The sequence below is a fragment of the Gouania willdenowi genome, chromosome 15, assembly GCF_900634775.1.
Source record: "Gouania willdenowi chromosome 15, fGouWil2.1, whole genome shotgun sequence".
Taxonomy (NCBI): domain Eukaryota; kingdom Metazoa; phylum Chordata; class Actinopteri; order Blenniiformes; family Gobiesocidae; genus Gouania; species Gouania willdenowi.
The window spans coordinates 25611978-25624115 of NC_041058.1; the positions used below are offsets into that span (position 1 = coordinate 25611978).

The window sequence follows — 12138 nt, forward strand, 5'->3', positions numbered from 1 at the left end:
CATGTCCCCAAACACACACAGATGCTGCGTCACCAACACTGGGAGTCCGTGCTGCGTTCACGGACACTGGGACAAACACACACTGAGGACAGGTGTCCGGGCACGCGAAGCAACAGAGTGCTTGGGGGACGAGCGGACGTGAGGCTGGCGGGTGATTGGAGAGAGATGGGGGTAGATGTTCAGCTGTGGTTTTCCCAGAGCAGGGGTCTGCAACCTGCAGCTCTGGAGCCTCATGTGGCTCTTTGACTCTTTTGCAATGGCTCCCTATAGCTTTAAAAAAAAAAACTATTGAAATAAATAGTTATTTTTTTTAAAGAGGCAATTAATGATTAATGACAAATAACATCAAGATACAACAATTTGTTAACCTAAAATAAATCACGTTGTGCAATGACTCAGCCACCTTCCTACTTCACCTATTTTTTTACACAAAAGTTATGACTACAAATGCAAATCTGAACATTTCTACTTCAATAGGCTGTGTGTTTGCCGAAGGAGAGCATTATTCAGCATGTACATCCCAAGGGGGCCATGAAGGGATTTCTCCATAGAGTTAAGCAATAGGCTAACAGTCACCACAGTGACCCACTTCAAAACAAACCCTAGTTACCATCCCAACATTATCGAGCTCCAGGACATGTAGACCAGTTTATTCAGTGTCTGCAAATGAGACCAATGAAAGCCAACAATGCTGGAGAGGGTTGAGGTATTTATATTAAATCTTTCCGTCACCAAAAGGCAGCACCAACATATTTTAGCATCAATGGCTTACTCATTACCCAGGGCAAAAATACCCAAGCTGTCATTTGAAAAAAGATGGCATTACTAATGTCAATAATTTATCCTGGTTGTTCACTTTGTAATGCTTTGCAAAAAAAAAATAATAATAATAACAAAAAAAAACTGATTAACTAACAGAATATATGCATAGAATCAACCTCTAAAACAGTTTGCATTTAAATAATACTGTATTATTTGCATTATATTAATATATACAGTATTATATATTATAGAGTTGTACATTTTGCACTATTATCTAAGGTTAATATATATTTCTACTATCTGCTCTTTTATTGCATTGCTGCAAAAGTGGATTTCCCCTCTGGGGATCAATAAAGGTGTATTCTATTATGCATTACAATCTGGTTAAATAAAGGTAAAAAAACTCATCTTTGTATAATGATATTATTCATAGGGTTTTGTGACCTTGTGAAGCAGGTGTGCACTTCATTACAAGTCTTAGGGTTTGCTTTGCCCCCTAATTATCTTCCTTTTTTAAAAACAGTATTGCCTTGACTGATTTTTATAGATTTGCTTAAAGAGTAAACTATCATGTACAAAGGTTAAAAAAACAAACATGTATCTGAAAATCTAAAATTTTCAGAGTCAACAATAACATAGTACATTGAAATACATGACAGTGGTTAACATTTTCACTAAACACAAGTGGTCACTAGTTGGTATCTATATTTGTTTCTCAGTACATTTTACATTGAAATTGCATTGATTTAATTAGTGGATCACATTAAAACTCCATTAATCACTTTATTAGAAAACCAGATTTAGCATTATGAGCTAAATCATACCTGTCAAGTATCCCGTTTTGGCCGGGAAACTCCCGTATTTTACCCCTCTTTCCCGCCATCTTCCCGTATTATTATTTTCCTGTAAATATCCCGTATTTTAATGTCATAATAATTAAAAGATGCCTTACTTAACTGAACGGCATCACTAGCCTCGCGAGAACTGCCACCTGAAATGGCCAGGGTGGCAGCTCTCGCAAGATTAGTGCTGACAGCGGCAACAAACCCGGAAACAACTCAGGAGAGAGAGAGATGAAAACAAAGTAAGTAAGTAAGTAGTTTATTTATAAAGCACTTTTTGCAGATAAAATCACAAAGTGCTGTACAGAGTTGTGGGAAAAGTACAAGTGTAACACAACAGAATAATAAAACAAGAGTGCATAAACATCACAAGAACAGCAACATTAAAGGACAAATAAAAATTAAAATCCAGTTAACTAAAAGCTTTTCTGTAAAGTGTAGTCTTCAGCAGTTTTTTAATAGTGTCCACACAGTTGAGCTCCCTGAGAGACTGGTGCAGGTTATTCCAGAGTCTGGGAGCTACAGCCTGGAACGCCAGGTTTCCTCTGGTCTTAAATTTAGTTTTAGGGGTCTTTAGGAGACCCTGACCTGAAGACGGAAGGCATCGCCCTGATGAGAACTCGTGTAAATACGTTGTGAAATGTAACAGAGAGTTTATCTTCCTAAAGAGCTGTAGGATGGGACACAGTTACACGTTCTGTTAGATTAATAACTGACATTTCAACGTCTACCACAGCGGAAGGAACGACGTAAGTCACCATGAAAAACCAGCCAATCACAAGCTCCACAAATGTAAACTGCTTTATAAAGTGTTAAAGAATGTAAAGACTGCAACAAATGTGTCTAATAAGTCATTAGTGAATACCAGAGAACCACGAGTGAGCATGAGAAATTAAAATAAAAAACATAATGAAAATAAAATATGAATGTCTAACTTAAAGACAATGTGAAATTAACAGTAAATATGCAACGTGTTGACTTGTATATAAACAGTAAGTACATTAAATAAACACATGTGCTTCATATACACATTTATGTTTTTATTTAGGCTGTTTTATAACTTAGGAATTAGGGCTGTGCAATATATTGAGATTCAACATGTATCGAGTTTTCTATTTTGGCGATATAGAAAACTAGAATATTTCATATATCTATCTATATATATATATATATATATATATATATATATATATATATATATATACATATATATATACAGTATATATATACTGTATATACAGCTTATTTTAAAGCTTATATATCAAAATACTAGTTTTAGGAGTCGCTGCTTTTACTTCTCATATCAACATGTAAAGCTCAGTTAGATGGATTTCTGAATGCACATATTGTGCAGCAGTTTGTTAATAAATGTCCCTGTGTAGCATTTTGCATCAGCAAATTTAACCCCAGAATTGTCTTTCTGGTCAGACTTTATTTGATAAAATTATCTAGATTTATATCATATATCACCATTTTGAGAAAATATATTAGATATGAGTTTTGGTCCATATTGCCCAGCCCAAGTAGGAATGTTCACAGCATTTCAATGTTAATAAAGGTCGACCTACCAGATTCTAATCACTTAATTGTATTTAGTATGTGGTTGACAAGTGGGTATTTTAGATATCTTGTACACCCGTCTTAAAATATGAGGGATGCGGGAGCTTGGTTGGGCGGGTCGGACGGCTGGTAGTGGGTGCAAGAAAATTTCCCTTATTTTCAAATGTAAAACTTGACAGGTATGAGCTAAATACAAGAAGAAAACATGAAGTGACTTTCTTTAGCAAAGTTCAGAAGTTGAAGCTGTGGGGGCTGAATGAGTGCTCTTAAAAGATATACATTATCCATTTCAAAACTACAGTCAATTAAAGTATTTGTTCGAAAGAGCTTTAATAGAGCAATTAATTTTAGGAGATATATGTAAACCTCTGAATTAATACAGCTGCAGAGGAACACATTGAAGACGTCACAGCAAAGTCAGACTAAATCTTTTAATCACAAAGCAGACAATGAGTTCCTTTCTCTCTTTTTAAACATTTCTCTGAGTTGATCAGGCTTGCCCGTCGCAAAACAAAACATCTTGCTTAAATCAACAACTATCCAATGTCACAAGTGCTGTTTTTTTGTGAAAAGGGAAATAAAAAGAAGCTGCAATGTCCTTGAGCTACAGCATTGCGATGTGAATAAGCTCAGTGGGAACTCAGTGGGAAATACAAGTTCCTACAAGATACTTGGAAATGAGGCTTCTGACAGCTTGGCGAGTCGACAGTGTGATTGATGTGTCTCTTTACCTGCTGAGAGGTAGTTTTGAGGAAGTCATCGTGACACATGAAGAGTGAGTAAACAGCTGAAACTGTTGACATACTCCGTTTTGATTGACACGTCCCAATGCATAACTCTGACAATATGTCACACGTCACACTAATTGTTCAGTTGTTTGCTGACATCTGTAGCAGTAATATGCAGAACTACACACTGAGAACAGGTAGACTGCTTTGCCAAGATTGGCTGCACACGAGATTCCGTGACAAACAGGCAAAACATGTATAAAAGTACTAAATATTTGATGCTACAAGATAAAGTTAATTATTTTCAAAGCAATCACCAATAAAACAGTGTTTTGTTGGATATCTCTAATGTTGGGCAGCAGAGCTGGTTGTTTGACTTTTTAAAGTCCTTGTTTATACTTAGATGCTGCCCCCTCCTGGGAATCTAGATTCACACTTAAGGCCTGAACAAAATAATTTGTAATTCAAAAGAATTTCGAGTTTCCCATATACTGATGATGGAGTCACATTAGGCCCACACTGTACAACTTCAAAACACGATTTGCTAAAACAGCCAAATACCCAATGATGTTTACACCAGCTGCAAATAATAATAATAATAATAATAATAATAATAATAATAATAATAATATCAACTTAAATGTCAAATATGTACAGGTACATACACAAAATGTCTTATCTGATTTTAACCAATCCCTGAGGAGCAGTGGGCAGTCACGGTGTAGCAGTTAAAGGTTTAGAGTTTGGGTTAAGGGACTTGCTCAAGGTTCCACAGTAATGGCCCACATTGGACACAAACTGATGACCCTCTGCTTACAAGGAATGTAGGAAAATGTATTTGTATAGCGCATTTCATACACATACATGATTAAAAAGTGCAACAGAAAACATTTAACAATTTCAAAATTATGGGTGTCCCAATCCAATATTGATATTGGATATTGGTCTGTTTTTGTAAAAAATAACTGAAGTGAACTAGAATCTTTGACTATTGCTCTCTGTTTGACTAATCTCAAGCCTTTTCTAACATTCCAGACTACAAAATAAGTAATAAAAGTATGGATGATTTGTGCTGATATCGTATCGCATCGATATTGGTATTGGCCAATACTCAAGGCTGTAATATCGGTATTGTATTGGAAGAGAAAAAGGTGTATCGGGACATCCCTATTAAAAATCAATAAGAACATTAAAATCAGCAGTAAAAACAATAAATCAACAATAATATGATTAAAAATCTCCCTCTCAGTCATATGCAGTAGAGAAAAAAACCTTGGAGTTAAAGATGTTCACATTGGATGCTGACTTCAGCTCTGCTGCAGTTTGTTCTACTTCTTTGCAGCATAACAACTAAAAGCAGCGTCAGCATGTTTGCTGTGAACTCTGGGTTCAACTATCTGACCTGTGTCCATAGATCTGAGAGACCTGCTAGGTTCATACCTGACTAGCATCTCACTGATGGATTCTGGACCAAACCTATTCACACAGTCTTTTCTGGGAACCAGAGTAAAGACTTTCAAACTGGATTAATGTACTCTGACCTCTTCTGAACAAGCCAACTTCCTTAACAACGAGGCTAGCACTAAATTCTAATAATATTGTCTCGAATATAAAGCTTTGGATTTGAACAAACTTCTAGAAGCCCTAACCAAGAGGTAAATTATCTGGGGATCTTATGACACTAAGCTAGTGGAACAGACATGGAGAGCCCTTTAAAAAGGATGTGAGGATTAGAGATGTTTACCGGCTCCTCTGAGGGAACACTTACACACTCCCTAAGGGGCTGGAATTTCCTCACAGCATCATTTCCACTTCACCTCCACACCTTTCGCTCACACGAACATAGGAGTGGCGGGGTAGGCTCTTTAATCATACGGGTGTGTTATTTCTTTTAGAGCATAATAACCCCAAACTGTAATTAGGAGCATTTGATGCCACAGAGAACCATCACTCAAATCCAGAGGATCACAGCTGGAAGAGGGCAGCCGTACGTCTCTGTCTGCACCCCCAAGCAAATCAGGAGGGTTAAGTAGAGGCAACGTGAGCTGAAATCATAAAAGAAGACTCATCTGACTCCAGTGTTAATACCTACGAACTGACTTATACCCATTCCAAGTAATGTAGATTACCCATAACAATACCAAGCTAATGATCATGTAAAACGATAAGTACCCCCACAAGAAAATGATGAGCCACAACAGAAAAACAAGGGTTCCTTCTTATCAGTTTTAACCTGTTAACACTTGTTTTACATGTGTAATATTCTAGAAGGATTATATTTTATACATTTAGCATTGTATTAAAGATCAGTGTCATTAATAACAACATCTCCCACACCCCAACATGACCCATGGGATTCTTAGAAGAAACAGTGAACACAAAGAAGAATAACTATTGTGGGTGTGCACCATGTTTAGTCTGCGTACTGGGCTTGGTATTTGCTATAGAAATTTCATTGGAAGCATATTAAAGGGCTCTGATCTAAGGATCGCCACACACTTTAAACCCTGAGTGTTTTGGATGCGGCTGCACCCTGCGTTGTTGTTATGGCATCTTGTTCACGCTTTGTGTGGCTTGCTTCTGTCAAATATGCAGCTGAAGTTAAGACAGGTTAAGCAATCGACCAACAGGCACAACTGCTTTCAAGATCCGAAAAGGAAGAGATTTGTGCTAAAGCATCTTTTGCCATGTGTTCTCTCAGGTTTTGTCATGATTTGAAATATTTCGCAGCGTTTGAACGCTGAAAAGTGAAATTGAATCAAATGAAATCCAGATAAAACTTTACAATAAAAATTGTCATGGATTATCATCGTAACCTATTTCATCCAGTTTGTTTACTTCATAACAGGATTACAGTTTAATTGATTAGATCCAAAAGTGACGTACATTACAAGCAGTTAGGGTGAGACGACTTGCTCAACATCCCACAGTGGCCCAGGTTAGATTTGAGGTTTAAACTAGTAGCTCAGTAAAGAGGAACACAAACCTTAGGTTGGCATGAGTTCAAGAAGGTAAAAGACCAGTTTCTTTATTAGTCTTTATGACTCTGCATCACCTGAGGCAAAATATACAACCTGTCACAGATAAAACTGAGAGGTTCAAACAGGTGAACTAATTATTGTGGTAAAGAGGAAGGGCACAATTGCCATTAAATGTGCAAGCACAAGTACTTCTTAGCATTCATAACAATAGTATAAAGTCATTCAGGTTGAAGACTTGAAGAATGACTCAATATAATTTCATATTCAAATAGGAAAAGGTCAGTGACTGTCAATTATCCTCCATAATTGCGTGGACTGATCAGGGCCATAGTAAATCTCACAGTGTGCAGTGGTAATATGTCATCTCCTTGTTTACATTTTACTAGATCTTTGTTAAAACTAGGCCTCCTGCTTTTTAGCTTACAAAATTTGTCTCAAATGATATTGTGAAACGATGAAAGACATTCCTCCAAATAATAGTTTAAATTAACTGATTACCGCATGCTCCACTGTTAGTGGAATTAAACAAAAATTGAGCATTTGGAGGAAAATATAAATCATCCAATTTGTGCTGGCATTAAGTTTAAAAAAAAAAACAAAAAACAACAGCAACAAAACAGTTCAAAAGAGTTCTGAAAGAATTATATGAAATGGCCATATCCAAAAATGGTAAATGGAGAAGCTTTTGATGTAAGGTTATGTTATTTATGAATTGTTTTTCCCTCAGTTCCAAGGAAAAGAACTGTTAAGGCTTCAGCATACCAAGGCAGTTTAGGCAAATTAATTCTCCAGACTGGAATGGGGAGTGAAGTATATTAAATAAAACAATAATTTCTACCCAAGCACAAATAAAGTGTTTAACACACTCGAACTTAGTGGAAAACCATCACAGGTTTTGTAAACATTACAGGGGTGGACATAAATAAATGTCTTTTGTGTGTGTGTGTGTGTGTGTGTGTGTGTGTGTGTGTGCACGTGTGTGTGTGTTGGGGGTGGACACTACTATTAGCAAAAGTGATTTTTGAGAAGTGCCTGGGACTAGGAGTGTGACAATATCTCGGTACGGCGATATATCACGATATTTTTCCGCATGATCGATTATCGATATGGTCCCGCTAAGTATCAATTTTTAATTTTTTTTTTCCCAAAAACATTTCTGCTTTTTCACTAAAATGTGCAGGTACGTCTTGTTGAAGGAACCAATATATTGTTTACTGGAATATTGCACTGTAATGGTGTCACTGGTTAGAAAGACCCTATTTTTTGTTTACAGAAAGCACTATTGGAGATACTTATTTGTTTACATTGGTATGTTGACACTTATTTACAGAAATGTTGCACTAAAATAGTGTCACTGTTTATAGGACACCTTTTCCAATTTATTTTCTTTCAGGGGTATAAAATAAAAATTGTAAAAACAATTTAATTTTCCCTTTTATGTCATAGATTATCGTAGATTGATTGCTGACCAATATATCGGTAATTGCAGTATCGTCATATCGTGAGCTTTGTATTGAGTATCGTATCGTGAGGTACCCAGAGGATCCCACCCCTACAGTGGAAGCCGGAGTACCCGGGGGAAACCCACAGGGAGAACATGCAAACTCCACACAGAAAGGACCCAAGTGTCCACCCCAAGACTTGAACCCAGGATGTTCTTGCTGTGAGGCGGACGTGCTAACCACCTTGCGCCCATACCAAGGCATTTTAGGCAAATTATTTTGCCAGACTGGAATGGGGAGCAAACATCGACCCTGTCTGTTCCTAAATAATTTCTACTCATGCAAAAACATAAGTCTAAAAAGACAAGTGTATAACACACTCAAACTTAGTGGAAAACATCACAGAGGTTTTGATAACATTACAGGGGTGGACAATGGGCATAAATAAAGATATAGAATGTGAAGCAATAGGCTGTCTTTAAAGATCATGTCGGTAATATATAGAGCATAATCAAGAAGACTTTGATTAAATTCATGTTATCTATCACCCTGCCGTTCTTTAGAACACTCATGACATCTTATACCTAAAACATATTCAATCAGCCATCCCATTGTATGCCCATTTTTACCAGAAAAACACTGGCATGTGAGTTCTGGTGACATGAGTTTTGTACAGTTTGAGATGCTTCCTTTACAAAACCGATATCGACTGGAGGTCAAACTAAGGCGAACCTTTAATAATCCATATCTGATGAGTTCCCAGTGACTGTGAGCAGGTGAGTTACATTTTAAAGGGGGGTATCATGTAAAAATCACTTTTTCAAACTATATATCATGTTAGTGTGTCATTCCCTCCTGAAAAACAAACCTCCAGTGTGTCTTTGATTGATTCACATATTTTTGAGTAATCTTTAAATCTCCTGCTAGCAGCCATTTTCCTGCCTTTATGCTCGGAGGGACGAGCCTCCGCCTTGGGGACCCCTCCTATGTTCTCTTCCTTAGTTCAGTCCACAGTGGCCGCCTCCACAGATTTAGCTTTTAATTTACTTATTTTGAATACTTTTGGAAGAAAACCCATGGCTTATGTTGTCTGTACTCATTAATGTACACATTAAAAATTAAAAATAAATAGAAATGTAAATAAAACTAGCACCCCTCCACCGCTTCCAGCTTCGTTAAAACAGCTGCTGTCACAGCGAACAGCTGAGAGATACTGTAACTGTGTGTTGATAGGTTTACTCTGCTCACCATAGTAGCTGCCTGCCTTTAGTTTACAAAAATGCTTTGCATTGTTTTGAATAGTTTATCAAGGGATTCTTTTGAGAAATGAAAAATAAAAGGAAAATAGTACAGTATTTTCCCAAAAAAAAAAGAAATATTTTATATTATATCATCATTTGTCTACAGTCTCATTTTGTAAAATAAATCGTGAGAGAATCATATCTTAAACCCAGTATCGTGAATCGTATCGGAAGTTGAGTGAATCGTTCCCTCAGTCCCTATTCAAAAATGTAGAAAGTCGCCAAATATAGCACAAACTCAAGTAAACAACATCCATGTGAGTCATAAACTGTGTGCTACAGAGGGAAATTTCTTTTGTTTTTTTTTAATATTTGCTGCATTTTCCCCAAAAAATGGGTAGCATATTTATTTGAGTATGCTATAGAATGGTGCCTGAAAAAAACCTGATAACCGTTGCTGAATTGTAGTACAAAAATAAACTGGGTTGTTTTTATTTCTATTACTTTGTTCCACCTTGGTTAGAATTATTGAAGCACAGGAAATATGTATCCGTTATTTACCTAGGTAAATAGATCATTGAGATTTGAATCCCTTTTTCCACAAACCAAAAAAGGTTTGTAAATTGAAAAATGAAAAATAAAAAAATCAGCAGTGGAACAATTATCCATCCAAGCTGTAGTCTTTTAAGTTAAACCACAATTATTAGTTGATGTAAGTCTGTCAGGGGAGGAGTGTACATTGGGTGTCATGTAGTGTGAAAACTATAAGCCTGAAGGCAAGTATAAAGTTTTTTTTGAGTATTTACAATCTCTGTGTGCATCATTGGGATCAAGAAAAAGCTAACCAAGTGTGTGTCTGGACAGGAACAAAAATATGTGATGAGTTGGAAACAACATGTGTCTATTCAGTGATTAGACAAACTCACCCTCCCTCGCTCTCAGCGTCCTCTGAGCTCAGCGCCTCGGCCCTGCCCTCGCTGACGGCGCCTGCCAAACGTTTCCTTCGTGTTGGCGTGGTCCTACTCAGAGTACTGACACGACGGGTCTTTTCTCGTCCCCCCAGCTCGACTCGGACTTGGTCTGTCAGCGTTGGCAGAGCGTTCTTCAGTGCCTTCATCTCATCCTTCAGTTCGGACACGCACTGAATCAGAGCTTCAAGGCGATCCAGCACCTCGGCCTGACCATGTTGCAAACCCCCCAGTCCGTCCACCACCGTCATGCCAGGACCCTCTACGTTGGTGCAGTTTAAGTTGAAGGCAGGACATGAGGCTCTCCTCCTGGATTTGAAACCTCGATAGCACACCACAGCCAAGCTGATTCCAGCCACCCCAGTTAACGCACCAAGAACCAGCACCTTGCTGGATGAGTGGGCCATCCTTAAGGCCTGCATCAAAAAAGATTAAAGAGACTGATTTCAGAGTCTTTGAATGATACAACACACAATTAAATACATAGAACTCCGTTCACCATTTATTTTAATCACTTTTAAACTTTTTTTTTCTATTTATACAGAATTGTTTAATTAAATGGTTTTCTCATTAAACATGCTCTAGTTTATTTGTTTTTAGAGTTTACGTATTGATTGAATTGTTTAAACTATTGTCTAAATGACTTCGCTGAGAGGTATTAGCAGGCAGGCAGTAGAGTGGAATGGAGAAACTGAGGAGGAAAATCAACAGCTCAACAGCACCTTAAATTCTTATGATAGAGGCTTCCTGTGTACCATATACAGTCCCCTCCAAAACATGAATATGAGACAAAAGTTCAGAATTAATTAATACATTAATTAATTTAATAAAGTCTGTTCCTGTTACTTTTGCTCACTTGAAAAGTGAGTGGGTTCAAACAAAAGATGCTCTGTCCTGAGATGTTTAACACATTTAAAAATCGGGGGGGCTTTCGCCTTTAATTGGCCATGTAATGTTTGTACATCAATGGAATTCGTCCTCTGCTTTTAACCCATCCCTGAGGAGCAGTGGGCAGCCATTTTGCGTCGCCTGGGGAGCAGTTTGGGGTTAAGGCACTTGCTCAACATCCCACAGTGACGGCCCAGGTGAGGCTTGAACCGGGAACCCTCCGATTACAAGCCCAGCGTCCTTAACCACTAGGCCACCACTCCCATTTAGATGTAAATACCATGAAATAAAAGCTGGAACAGAGAGAGCACAGTTCACCGAGTCAAATTCCTCATGTGTATAACATACATGGCCAATGAAGTTGATTCTGATTCTGAACTTTTGTCTCATATTCATTAGGGGTGTTTCGATACAACTTTTTCACTTCCGATACGATACCGACATTGCAGCCTTGGATATTGACCGATACCGATGTCGATACAATATGAGCACAAATCATACATACTTTTATTACTTATTTTGTAGTGTGGAATGTTAGAAAAGGCGTGATCAAGTGATGTTACTCAAACAGAGAACAAAAGTCAGCAACAGTAGGTACTGTATGAGAGAAACTAACCCATTTATTATTAACCAGTTGGTTACATAATTTTTAACCTTCAAAATAATGTCTACAGCATTCTACAATTGAATAAAATAAATAAAAAAATAAATCACAAGACCCTGAAA

General features: G+C 37.5%; 1 protein-coding gene across 2 annotated transcripts in view; it reads right to left on the reverse strand.

Annotated features, from left to right (window-relative positions):
• The window catches only part of rmdn2 (regulator of microtubule dynamics 2), a 40213-nt gene that overhangs the window by 24617 nt on the left and 3458 nt on the right, over nt 1-12138 (reverse strand). For both annotated transcript variants that reach the window (XM_028468668.1, XM_028468667.1), the window contains exon 2: nt 10483-10940. In XM_028468668.1, coding sequence (XP_028324469.1) covers nt 10483-10931 — 449 coding nt within the window. In that variant the 5' untranslated portion in view covers nt 10932-10940. The remainder of the gene's footprint in view (nt 1-10482; nt 10941-12138) is intronic.